The sequence below is a fragment of the Rana temporaria genome, chromosome 7 (assembly GCF_905171775.1).
Source record: "Rana temporaria chromosome 7, aRanTem1.1, whole genome shotgun sequence".
Taxonomy (NCBI): domain Eukaryota; kingdom Metazoa; phylum Chordata; class Amphibia; order Anura; family Ranidae; genus Rana; species Rana temporaria.
The window spans coordinates 195214406-195228453 of record NC_053495.1 but is presented as its reverse complement, the minus strand read 5'-3'; the positions used below and the strand labels follow the sequence as shown (position 1 = coordinate 195228453).

General features: G+C 48.1%; 1 protein-coding gene across 1 annotated transcript in view; it reads left to right on the top strand.

The window, feature by feature from the left end:
• The window catches only part of LOC120946048 (interleukin-12 receptor subunit beta-2-like), a 99443-nt gene extending 92056 nt beyond the window's left edge, over window positions 1–7387 (top strand). The window contains exons 15-16 of the mRNA XM_040360746.1: window positions 208–298; window positions 6476–7387. Coding sequence (XP_040216680.1) covers window positions 208–298; window positions 6476–7306 — 922 coding nt within the window. The 3' untranslated portion in view covers window positions 7307–7387. The remainder of the gene's footprint in view (window positions 1–207; window positions 299–6475) is intronic.
• Window positions 7388–14048: the final 6661 nt, after the last annotated feature.

Here is a 14048-nt window from a genome sequence, read left to right as displayed (position 1 = left end):
GGAACAAAAAATATTTGAACTAACCAGTTGCCATTCTCCGTTGATTTGGGGGGGGGGGGGGTGGTTCGGTTGGCAGGGAGGGGGTGCATTGTGGAACCTGGCCTTGGGACAGCAGGGAGAGCAAATCCGGCCCTGCACACATTAGCAGTTATGTATACGATGAACATCACGTACCTTTAACATATCCTCTTGTCTTTTCTCTTTTAGGATAAAATCTATACTACGGCTCTGGTTACCCAAATATCTATATGAAGAGTACCCCAATGTTAGGAACAGTGCAGCAGTGCAGTTCCTACAGGTAATTGTGTTAAATTAAGCTACTTTAAGCCTTTACATTTGTCTTTATGTACAGAATTGCCAGAAATGTCATATTCTGTCTATATGGTGGTCCCCCTGCACAGTGTGCTGACAACACTGCTTCTGCCGCACTGAAATCCCAAGCAGTGTTGTCAGCCCTGCCTGCGCTCTCCCCTCTAGACCAAGGGGTATCATACAACCTCAGGGCGAACCCCATTTCTGCCGTTTGACCCAAATCATAATAGTGAAACATGCAGACCAGAGAGAAAACATCTACATCTTCACCTTTCCAACATTCAGCGTCAAGAGGAAGAAGTGGAGCCTGTGCGGCTCCTTTTATTAACAACATGACATCACAAACATAAGCATACACATTGGTCAGTTCATATAAAGATGGTTTCTTCTCACAAGTCCATATAAGGGTCTTCCTGTGGGTTTATTCTTGGCATGCTGCACACGTCCTTCTTGCCATGTGGCACAAAAGTCCTTCTGTCATACAGGGATCCCCATTGAAGCCTACAGGGCAACATTCTTTTCAGAGTCATGTATGGACATAGGCAGCTCAAGGAACAAGGAAGAGGAGGGGTGGTGACAGCTGAATAGCTCTTTGTCTCCTTTGTCCTCACTCAGAGTTTAAGATGTACTTGTAAATTTAAAACATTATATCTGACATAACTTCTTTTAAGGAGAATAAACACTTGGAATATATATCTTCACACATGCATATGTATATCTCTTATATAGATAAAGAAAATAAAAATAAATAAAAACAATATATAAGAATATAAAAGGAAAAACAAAATTTCAGTGGATCTAATAAAATAATTAGCTCATCACAAAATAGGAATTTTAGTACTTCCATCACACTTTCTAAACAAAGGGCCAGTTTACTGTCCTTCAAACTTTAGGGGTGGCGGGCTGTGGCCAGTGCCCCATCATTGGTATTAAGGGGGGAAATAGTGCCCCATTGTTCGTATCAATGGAAGGAATAGTGCTACGTCATTGGGAGGAATAGTGCCCCATCATTGGTGTCCCTAGGAGGAATAGTGAACCATCATTGGTGTCCCTGGGAGGAATAGTGCCCCACCATTGATGTCAAGGGGAGGAATAGTATTAATAGTGTTCCATAATTAGTGTCAGTAGGAGGAACAGTGCCCTATCATTGGTGTCAGTAGGAGGAACAGTGCCCTATCATTGGTGTCAGTAGGAGGAACAGTGCCCTATCATTGGTGTCAGTGGGAGGAATAGTGTCCCATCTTTGGTGTTAGTGGGAAGAATAGTGCCCCATCATTGATATAGTGGCCCATCCCTTTCACATAATGTCCCAGCCCTTTCACATGGGCTGTCCAATCAGGTCCGCCTGTTAGTTTTTCCGGCTGACCTGATCGGACCCTCCAGTCTCCCCTATGGAGCGGCGGATGTGAGTCCTGACATGTCCGTTGACATCTGCTGCTATCCGATCCTGTACGCAAAAATCAGACAGATGGAGGTCCCATTTTCCATCCACCTGGCGCATCGGTTCAGATATGATCAGATAAAGAATGGACAGGCGGTCCGTTTTCATCCGATCTCCCAATAGAGGAGAGTGGGACTGTCTGTCTCCGCTGTGCACAGTGAGCGGAGACAGACCTATTATCTGCCTGCTCAGTAGGGATCAGCGTAGCGATCCCCTGCTGAACAAGCAGATTCTGTTCAGCGGAGGCGCCCATGTGAAAGGGGCTTTTGGCTCGCTAGAGTTTTTTTACTGATCTGAAATGAGTTGCATTGTTGTCTATGGGACATTACACACAGCTGAGTAAAGATCAGTAATACAGCGTTTGGTACAGAGCAGTAAAACAAAAATGTATGTAGCGCCCTGGGGTTTAGTCAGGGAGCTAATCACATAGGGCCAGATTCACAGACACTTACGTTACTCCGCGGCAGCGTAACGTATCCCATTTACGTTACACCGCCACAGGTTTACAGCGTAAGTGCCTGATTCTCAAAGCTCTTACCTGTAAACTTGCTGCGGTGTAACGTAAATGCGCTCGGCGCAAGCCTGCCTAATTCAAATGGGGCGGGCACCATTTAAATTAGGCGCGTTCCCGCGCCGAACGTTCTGCGCATGCTCCGTTAGGAAATTTCCCGACGTGCATTGCGCGAAATTATGGCGCCCGACGTTTTTTTTTAAATGCGACGTGCGTTTCGTATTCCCGGACTTCTTACGCAAAAAAAAATCCAAAATTCGACGCGGGAACGACGGCCATACTTTAACATGGCTGATCTAAAGATAAGCCATGTTAAAGCAGGTGTAACTTTGCGATGGGTAAAAACGACTAGCGACGACGTACGGGATTGCGACGAACGCGCGGATCTTCGTGGATCGTCGTAACTAGTCATTTGCATATTCTACGCCGACCGCTATGGAATCGCCACCTAGCGGCCGGCCTAGAATTGCATCCTAAGATCCGACGGTGTAAGTCAATTACACCTGTAGGATCTTAGGGCTATCTATGCGTAACTGATTCTATGAATCAGTCGCATAGTTAGGACGGGCGTATCACAGAGATACGACGGCGTATCAGGAGATACGCCGTCGTATCTCTTCTGTGAATCTGGCCCATATTCACTTGCCAAGAGTAGTTATCTTGGTTGATTGATAGAGATCTATTGATTTCTCCCTAAGTTTGGACTTATTGCACTTTTCTCTTCTACCACTAGGTGGCCGGGTACTTGGTGGTACTAGATACTAGAAGGGCAGCCCAAGGTCAGGTTATGAGTATATGTGGTATCTCAGCCAATGGGTAGGGGTTTTCTTGAATCCCTTGGCCTGCTGGGAGAACCTAATTATTTGGGTGACGTCAGGCAATCTATGTTCTATGCCACCTGAACCTGGGCTACTAGGCTGGAGATTGGGACTATCCTGGGGCATCTGGCTGTCAGGCTGTGTGAGGGCCTATCCAGAAGTAAAGAGAGCTGCGTAGGGTTGAAATTTTGGCTTGCAGTCCAACCAGAAGCGACGGTTCTGCCGGCCGAATAACCTGTCAGTGGTCAGAGGTAGAAGGGAAGCTGTCACCACGAAGGGTCCAACCACTTTTACCAGGGACCACAGTGAATAACTGAAGCAAGTACTGGAACCACATTCTCCCCGAAAGGGCACAGTGGAGAATCTGGAAACTTCAGGCGGTGATCAAGTCAGGGACCCAATCCGCAAGGGAGACGCTTGCAGAGCAGCCTTGTGAGTCAAGCCAGGGACCAAGCCGGTTAGCAGGGGTGAAGCTTGAGAAGTATCTGGAATGCCAAGATAGGGACCCAGCAGAAAAGCGGGGGAGTCTGTGAATCAGAGGGTCTAGTCTAGTGAGAGACCGGGAGATAAAAAAAAAAGTTGAAGAACTACAAGATGCAGTTATAGTGGAGCTGAAAGTACTGTTATGTTTGAGTTAGGAACTGTTAACTACTTCAGCCCCGGACCATTATGCAGGTAAAGGACCTTGCCCCTTTTTGTGATTCGGCACTGCGTCGATTTAACTGACAATTGCGCGGTCGTGCGACATGGCTCCCAAACAAAATTGGCGTCCTTTTTTTTCCCACAAATAGAGCTTTCTTTTGGTGGTATTTGATCACCTCTGCGGGTTTTATTTTTTGTGTTATAAACAAAAATAGAGCGACAATTTTGAAAAAAATGCAATATTTTTTACTTTTTACTATAATAAATATCCCCAAAAAATATATAAAAAAATTTTTTTTTCCTCAGTTTAGGCCGATACGTATTCTTCTACATATTTTTGGTAAAAAAAATTGCAATAAGTGTTTATTGATTGGTTTGCGCAAAAGTTATAGTGGATAGTCTTATGCCATTTTTATTAATAATTTTGTTTTTTTTTACAAGTAATGGCGGCGATCAGTGATTTTTTCCGTGACTGCGACATTATGGCGGACACATCGGACACTTTTGACAAATTTTTGGGACCATTGTCATTTTAACAGCGAAAAGTGCTATAAAAATGCACTGTTACTGTGAAAATGACAATGGCAGTGAAGGGGTTAACCACTAGGGGGCGCTAAAGGGGTTAAGTGTGTCCTATTATGTGGCTGGACGTGTGATATCACTGATCGTCGTTCCCTATGACAGGGAACAGACGATCAGTGACAAGCCACAGAGAACAACGGGGAAGGTTTGTTTACACTCACCTCTCCCCGTTCTTCAGCTCCTGTGACCCGATCGCGGTACACCGGTGCCGATCGGGTCCCGCGGGCGCGGTCACGGAGCTTCAAACTGGGTCACGAGCGCGACGGCTGGGCACATAGGGCCAGATCCACAAAAACCCGGCACAACGTAACTTTTTCAATTTAAGTTACACCGCCGGAAAATTGTCAAAATGTCATTTTCCCGACGTGCTTTGCGCGGTTTTACGTTGCGCCGGGTTTTGAGAATCGCGACGGGCGTAAAAAAAAAAATACGAGTTGCGGCGGGAAAAGAAAAATTTGAAAAAAAAAAAAGGCGACGCAGGATAGAAGGGTCTACTTTTACAAGGCCTAAACAGTTTAGGCCTTGTAAAAGCAGCCCTAATATTGCGACGGCAAACTAATACTTACAGAGAAAAAAGGAAGCGTAAAAGCTTCGTGGATCTCCGTAAGTGCTAATTTGCATACCCGAAGCGGCATTTCGACGAGAAATGCCCCCAGCGGCGGATGCGGTACTGCATCCTAAGATCCGACAGTGTAAGTCCCTTACACATGTCGGATCTTCTGTCTATCTATGAGAAACTGATTCTGTGGATCAGTTCCAAAGATAGAAACAGGGATACGACGGCGTATCCCTTTTGAGGATCAGGCCCTTAAAGAGCAACTTACCTGTACGTGCTTGTGACCAGCCGTGCAATTCTGCCGACGTATATCGGCGTTAGGCGGTGCTCAAGTGGTTAAAGACTATTACCATAGGAACCTGCATGGCTGTTCTCTCATTGAAGAGTCTGCCAATTGAATTAGCAACTATCTAATGCCGCGTACACACAATCGGAAATTCCGACGGCAAAGGTCCGATGTGAGCTTTTGAATGGAAATTCCGACCATGTGTAGGCTCCATCGGACTTTTGCTGTCGGAATTTCCACCTATCGAAAAATCTTATCGTCTGTAGCAATTCCGATGCGTAAAATTCCGACGCATGCTCTCAAACAATTCGACGCATGCTCGGAAGCATTGAACTTAATTATCTCGGCTCGTTGTAATGTTGTACGTCACCGCGTTCTTGACGGACGAAAATTACTTTTGTGTGACCGTGTGTATGCAAGCCAAGCTTGAGCGGATTTCCGTCGGAAAAACCATCAAATGTTTTTCCGACGGAAAATCCGATCGTGTGTAAGCGGCCTTACGGTAACAGGGGGGCCAGCTATTTGTTCGACTAACTTTACGCCGGAAACCGCCTTACGTAAACGACGTATCTTTACTGCGACGGGCAAGTGTACGTTCGTGAATCGGCGTATCTCGATGATTTTCGGATTCTATGCGTAAATCAGCGTTCACGCCCCTAGCGGCCGGCGGAATTAGACAGATAAGATACGACGGCGCAGGCCGTCGTATCTTAGCTAGGTTTAAGTGTATCTCAGTTTGAGCATACACAGGCCTCGTACACACGACTGAACATGTCCGCTGAAACTGGTCCGGCGGACCAGTTTCCGCGGACATGTTTGGTCGTGTGCACGGCCGACCGGACAATTGTCCGGCGGATCGGACAGGTTTCCAGCGGACAAATGTTTCTTAGCATGCTAAGAAACATGTCCGCTGGAAGCCTGTCCGTCGGACATGTTCGGTCGTCTGTACGACTCACCGGACATGTCCGCTCGGCCGAAAGCCCTCACATGCGTCGAAGTGATTCGACGCAATGCGTGGAAGCATTTACTTTCCAGGGTCGCGCACGTTGCCGCGCCATCGTCGCGGCCACGTCACCGCGTATCCTGTCCGCCCGGATTTCTGTTTGATGGTGTGTACAACCATCAGACAGAAATCTCCGAGCGGACCGTTTTCATCGGACATGTCCCCTCCTGTTTTCCGGGCCTAAAACATACGATGGCTTAGATTCCGAGTTACAACGGCGTATCTACTGATACGCCGGCGTAACTCTTTGTGAATCTAGCCATATGTCTGTAATCCAGACTATTACCCATTGAAATAATATATCTTAATATTTTTTAAATGCAGGAGAAACCAGAGGACTCCGTCTCCTTCCCCAACCCATCATACAGTGACCCAGAAATCACAGATGTACAGGAAGCCGCCATCACCAGGGAGACACCTGAGGCTCACCCACTTCTTCAAACCACAACAGATAATAATATGATAGAGCGTGTGGATAAGGTTGGCCCACTTATGACCACAACAGATGACAATATGGTGGAGGTTGGCCAACCTCTTCAGACCACAGCAGATAATATCACAGAGCAAACATCTGGCTATCGCCTAACAGATGACAATATGGCGGAGCACATGGCCAAGGCTGGCCCACCTCTTCAGATCACAATGGCTAATATGACAGTGGACATGTCTGGCTATCGCCCAACAGATGACAATATGGTGGAGCACATGGCCAAGGTTGGCCCACCTCTTCAGATCACAATGGATAATATGACAGTGGACATGTCTGGCTATCGCCCGCAAGCTGCCCGGCCGAACCTCCAGAGTCAGGATTCGTACTGCAGTCCCTTCCATTTGTTGGACATTCAGAGAGAACCTCAAAGACTGGATGGGCCAATTGATGGCTCAGATAGGAACGTAGGAACCTTCCAGATGGATTTCAGTTTGTTCCAAGGGATGGACCTGCAGGTACTTAATGATGGAGCCCTGGAGGATCACTCTTCTTCCATGCAGGTGACGGCCAGTATGGCCGCATGGAGTGAGCATCAGAAGTACCGCAACATGGCAGAAATGGCCGATATTCTGAGCAGTAAACTAAATTGCCACTTACCGCTGGACCACCGAGGATTACAGGACACAAATCCGTACTTTCCACACATGTTTGCAAGGGGAACATAATATGTGTGGTGTATTGTCCTCATCAGACAGGTTTAGATAGACTTTAATGGAAACCTTAGAGAATGTGGAGGTTGCTATTGCTATTGCCCTTTACAAATGTTTCTATGTCAATGACTCAACCACAGAGATGCTCCCCCACAAAGTCTTCATTAATCTGGGATCCTTACGTGATTTCTTAACAATAAACAAAATACAGGAAGAGAAGCAGAGTACTTTATTGGGACCTGGAGGGGGGCCTCTAATGGACACAGAGAGGGCTTCTGTTAGAGAGTCTGTTAGATGTTCGGCGCCCCCACCTCTGCAGGCGCCTGGGTGCAATGCACCTTGTGCACCCTGCCTAGGATCGGCCCTGCTTGTTTTACTACTTCGAGTCACCGGTCTGCAAGAAGTATGCAGATCGGGAGCTTTGACCTCACTGACTGTCTGATTTGCACCCTCATTGCAGGTCAACGACTCACAAAGTATTGAAAAGGGATGACTGAGACTGAGAGTTTTCATTTCACTGCAGCTTCTATGAAAATTGGGAGATTTCGATCAATGAAGACAATGGAAGGAAGTGAGATGAACCCTACGACAGCAAGTCTGACAAATTAAAAATGATTTTCTAATGCCGCGTACACAAGACCGTTTTTCGGGTTCAAATTTTTTTTTTTTTTATGTCATTAACCCCTTCCATACAGGGCATTTTCACCCCCTTCCTGCCCAGACCAATTTTTAGTTTTCAGCGCTGTCGCACTTTGAATGACGATGGCGCGGTCGTGCGATGTGGCTCTCAAACAAAATCTACCTCCTTTTTTTTACCACAAATAGAGCTTTCTTTTGGTGGTATTTGATCACCTCTGTGTTTTTTATTTTTTGCGCAAAAGTTCTAGCATCTATAAAATAGGGAATTGAATTATGGCATTTTTTTTTTTTTTTATGGCGGCGATCTGCGATTTTTTTTATTGTGACCGTGACATTGCGGCGGACACATCGGACACTTTTGACACGTTTTTGGGACCATTCACATTTACACAGCGATTAGTGCTATAAAACTGCACTGATTACTGTGTAAATGTGACTGGCCGGGAAGGGGTTAACACTAGGGGGCGCTGAAGGGGCCTTAAAGTGTGTTCTAACTGTAGGGGGGAGGGGACTCACAAGGGGACGAGATCGATGTGTGTTCCTCTGTACTGGGAACACACATCGGTCTCCTCACCGCTGACAGGACATGGATCTGTGTGTTTACACCCCATCATTACACACACAGATCCATGGTCCTGCCGTGATTGCGGGCAATCGCGGGTGCCCGGCGCACATCGCGGCCATTGGGCACGCGCACCGGGTCCCGAGCAATGCGGCGGGGGCGCGCGCTCCCCCTAGTCGCCCGAGAAAGCTAGGACGTCACTATGACTCGGTAGGGAACGGGTTAAAAACGATCGTGTGTGGGCTCCAGAGCATTTTTCGGGTTCTAAAAAATGGGCATTAAAAATTTCTAACATGCTCTATTTTTTCACGACATATTTAACGTTGTCGTTTTTAAGGTTGTAAAAAATGGTCGTGTGTGGGCTTTAACGACGTGAAAAAAACGCGCATGCTCAGAAGCAAGTTACGAGACGGGAGCGCTCGTTCTGGTAAAACTAGCGTTCGTAAGCACATTCATCACACTGTAACAGACAGAAAAGCGCGAATCGTCTTTTACTAACACGAGGATCAGCAAAAGCAGCCCCAAGGGTGACGTCATCCGCATGGAACTTCCCCTTTATAGTGCCGCCGTGCGTGTTGTACGTCACCGCGCTTTGCTAGAGCATTTTTTTTTCACGATCGCGTGTTGGCCAAGGCCGTTTTAATGATCGGGTTGAAAAAAACTTTGTTTTTTCTAGACCCTTAAAAACGTAATTTTTTAGAACCCGAAAAACGGTCGTGTGTACGCGGCATTAGACTAGAGAAAGTTTTGAACCCCTGTAATTAACTGTGCCCCTCTCTTCCCGTCTGATGAAAATGTCATCAGGACATTCCTGTGAAGGGAAATCTCTCTAATGCCCCGTACACACGATCGGAAACTGCCATGAGAGCTTTGGTCGGGAAACCCGGCCGTGTGTATGCTCCAGGTTTCCCCCATAGGTAAACTGCCGGCTTAAAAGCCACCAGGAATCCCGGCGGGAAAAAAGAGAACATGTTCTCATTTTTCCCAGCGGTTTTCCTGTCTGGAAAACTGCGATAGAGCATACACACGGCCGGTTTTCCAAGCCAAAAGCTGTCATGGCTGTATTTCCAATGGGAAAACGGACCATGTGTTTGAGGCATTATGAAGCCTCTAATGCAGGGGTCTCCAAACGTTCAGAGAGGCCGGACTGTGGTCAGTGAGATTAGAAAATGTCCCTGAATCAGTAGGAGTAAACAATGCCCCATCTTTGGTGTCAGTAACAGAAGTTTTTCCACGTCATTGGGAGGACTTGTGACCCATTATTGGTGTCATTGGGAGGAATTGTGTCCCGTCATTGGGCCCCATTGTTGGTGTCATTGGGAGGAATTGTGCTCCATCATTGGTGTCATTGGGAGGAATTGTGCTCTGTCCTTAAGCCCCATTGTTGGTGTCATTGGGAGGAATTGTTCCCTGTCATTGGGAGGAATTGTTGGTGTCATTGGGAGGAATTGTGCCCCATTGTTGGTGTCATTGGGAGGAATTGTGCCCTATCCTTGGTGTCATTGGGAGGAATTGTTGGTGTCATTGGGAGGAATTGTGCCCCGTCATTGGGCCCCATTGTTGGTGTCATTGGGAGGAATTGTGCCCCTGCATTGGTGTTATTGGGCCCCATTGTTGGTTTCATTGGGATTAATTGTTCCCTGTCATTGGGCCCCATTGTTGGTGTCATTGGGAGGAATTGTGCCCCATCCTTGGTGTCATTGGGAGGAATTGTTGGTGTCATTGGGAGGAATTGTGCCCCGTCATTGGGCCCCATTGTTGGTGTCATTGGGAGGAATTGTGCCCCTGCATTGGTGTTATTGGGCCCCATTGTTGGTTTCATTGGGATTAATTGTTCCCTGTCATTGGGCCCCATTGTTGGTGTCATTGGGAGGAATTGTGCCCCATCCTTGGTGTCATTGGGAGGAATTGTTGGTGTCATTGGGAGGAATTTTGCCCAGTCATTGGGCCCCATTGTTGGTGTCATTGAGAGGAAATGTGCTCCATCGTTGGTGTCATTGGGAGGAATTGTTGGTGTCATTGGGAGGAATTGGGCCCCCATTGTTGGTCTCATCGGGAGGAATTGGGCCCCATCATTGGTGTCATTGGGCCCCATTGTTGATGTCATTGAGAGGAATTGTGCCCAGTCATTGTGCCTCTTTGTTGGTGTCAGTGGGGGGGGGGGGGGGGTTGTGCTCCATTGCTGGTGTCATTAGATGAAATAGTGCCCCAAGGACCAAAAAAAAAAGGGCCACCTCTGGCACCTGGGCCACCGTTTGGAGACCACTGCTCTAATGGATAGCAGTAAGGGTTTGTTTACACGAGCATTGTCCTCTGAAGTGCGATCCATAATGGATCTTTCTTCAAAGTGTGTTTGACAGGTGGTGAGCTGTCATTGTATCACCTCCTCGGCAACCAGTTTAACCCCTAAAAGCCTGCACTGGTTGCAACGCAGCCCCATTCAGTTTAATCGGTTGTGCTTGGAGGGTGGTACTGGGGGAGAAAATATTTTGCCCAGCTGCGGCATCTGTACACCTCTGTCTGCTGCATACTGGGGAGCAGGAGGGGGCTCCAAATAGGCGATTCAACCATGCATGTGTTTTTACCACTTCTCAACCGCAGATGTAAATAAAGCGAGGCTTCTCATTGGCCTCATTTTTTACAATTTTATTCACAGGAAGCTAAAAACAGATCAAATACACAAAAAGGGGGGAAAAAACTCTAAATGAAACAAGCATCCTGTAAATAAAAGACAAATAACAAACCCATTTGTGTTATTTTCAAGAAAATTTCATACAGTCATTTCTTGGCAAAATCTATTTTGTTAAAACGACTCCACTGATCCTCAGCCGGGCAACTCACAATTTCAGGAGGTCAGGGATGGGAACCTTCATACACTATATTACCAAAAGTATTGGGAATCGGGACACCTGCCTTTACACGCACATGAACTTTAATGACATCCCAGCCTTAGTCTGTAAGGTTCAATATTGAGTTGGCTCCGCCCTTTGCAGCTATAACAGCTTCACCTCTTCTGGGAAAGGCCGTCCACAAATGCTCTTCTGGAAGAATGGTCAAACATTCCCATAGACACACTCCTAAACCTTGTGGACGGCCTTCCCAGAAGAGTTGAAGCTGTTATAGCTGCAAAGGGCGGAGCCAACTCAATATTGAACCCTACGGACTAAGACTGGGATGCCATTAAAGTTTGTGTAAAGGCAGGTGTCCCAATACTTTTGGTAATAATGGCCCGGATTCACAAAGCACTCACGCCGACGTATCTCGAGATACGCCGCGTAAGTCTATCTATGCGCCGTCATATCTATGCGCCGTGCCCACAATCTGAGATACGCCTGAAAATAGGCTGCATACGACCGATGTAACTTTCCTACACCGGCGTATCGTGGGCGCATATTTACGCTGGCCGCAAGGGGCGCTCCCATTGATTTTCTATGCACATATACAAATGAGGGAGATACGCCGATTCACGAACGTAGTTGCGCCCGGCACATAATACACGCGGTTTGCGTAAGTCGTACGTCCGGCGTAAAGTTATTCCCCATATAGGAGGCGCAACTCATGCTAAGGTATGGACCAGGGAACAGCCGTCGTATTTTACGTTGTACGTGAATAGGGCTGGGCGTAGGTTACGTTCACGTCGTAGGCATTGATCCGTTGTATCTTAGGGAGTAGTTCCGACATGATTCTGCCCATGCGCACTGGGATGCGTCCACGGGACGGCGCATGCGCCGTACGTTATTCGTATCTTTATGACGCTCAGTCCATCATTTACATGGGGTCAGGCCTCATTAGCATGGCTCACGCCCACTTCCGCCTACGCTGGTTTACGCCGAGGAAACCCAGCGCAGATTTGTGAATACTGTGCTTGCCTCTGTGCGCTGCGTCGGCGTAGCGTATATTCGATACGCTACGCCGGCCTAAATATGTGCCGAGGTATGTGAATCCGGGCCCTAGTGTATATCTCTTTGTGCAGGTTTTCTTAGATTAAGACATGTGATACAGCATTAATTGGGGTAAATGTCTGTCTGTTTCCAAAGGCATTGTTATCATTAGCGGTTCTGATCCATTCCAGTTTACAGCTTGTAAAATGTTCTTTAACGTGAACCTGTGGTCTGATAATAGGTTTACCCAAACCGCTCCTTCCCAGCAACACATACTCGCTTTTCCTCCTCTCCCCTCCTGCTCTGATCACCTGTAGGACTGAGGAAAACAAGTCCTGTGTAAGCTCCTGGTTGCTCTGGTTGGAGCTTACACAATGCTAAGAACCCTCCTTCTACCCTCATGTGACAGCACTGTGGTCTGACAATTGGCTGTTCAGGCAACCAATGCTGCATTGTGGGAGGGACAGGAGTGTTCCCCCATGGAAGCTCCGGGTATTTGTCTTCAGCCCAGGTAGCTGAACAGAGCGGTAAAAGGAGCAAAGGGATCGGTAGGGAGGGGGCATTACAGCCTAACTGTGGCTGGTGCTGCCTGCAGTCAGCCAACGTTATGCTATGGGTGCAGGTGTACGGCCCCGAACACAGACAGCGTGCATTCCGAGCCACACACCTACCAAATTAGAACCTATAACTGTGTTCGTACATCTGCTGCATCCTCATAAAGTAGCAGGCGGCTCTAGTCACACAAACCAACCACTCATTCACACTGTATGGGCCAGAGAACCGGCTCTCCAGCCTGAAAATATCCTCCTGCATGCCCGGGAGAGGAGAGAAGGGAAGTCAGCAGCGCTGCGAGAGGGAGGGTGGGGGCACACAGAGGGGCCCGGCAACAAGGGGAATGGGATGTGGGCAATTGATGCAACGGGAGGGGCAATTACAGGAACCTATCCCCTGGGTGGCTTTCTGCAGCAGTTAAAAGCAAGCAGGAGGGAGAGAAGGAGAGGCCAGCTTTTATCTGCTGCAGGGGATCGCCCTCCCTGCCCACATCTGTTTTTTCCTGCTGCCCGGGTCCCTCTGGGTGCTCCCACCCTCCCCCATGCAGCGCTGCCAGCCAGAGGGAGAGAAGGGTAAGCCAGATTTTAGCTGCTGCAGAGAGTCACCCAGGGGATCAGTTTATATAATTGCCCCCCCTTCTACATTGATCATCCCCCCTGTCCACATCCGATTCTGCCTGCTGCCTGGCCCCCTCTGTGTGCTCCCACCCTCCCGCTTGCAACGCTGCCAGCCGGAGGGGAAGAGGAGGAGAAGCAAGATTTTAGCTGCTGCAGAGAGAGCCACCCAGGGGATCAGTTTATATAATTGCCCCCCTCCTTCTACATTGATCACCCTCCCTACCCACATCCGGTTCTCCCTGCTGCCTGGCCCCCTCTGTGCGCTTCCACCCTCCCCCATGCAGCGCTACCAGCCTGAGGGAAAGGAGGAGAAGCCAGCTTTTAGCTGCTGCAGAGAGAGCCACCCAGGGGATCAGTTCATCTAATTCACCCCCCCTTCTACATTGATCACCCTCCCTGCCCACATCTGATTCCCCTCTGTGGCTCCCAGCCTCCTCCTTGCGGCAGTGCCAGCGTGACGGAGAGGAGGAGGAGCAAGCTTTTAGCTGTTGCAGAGAAAGCCACCC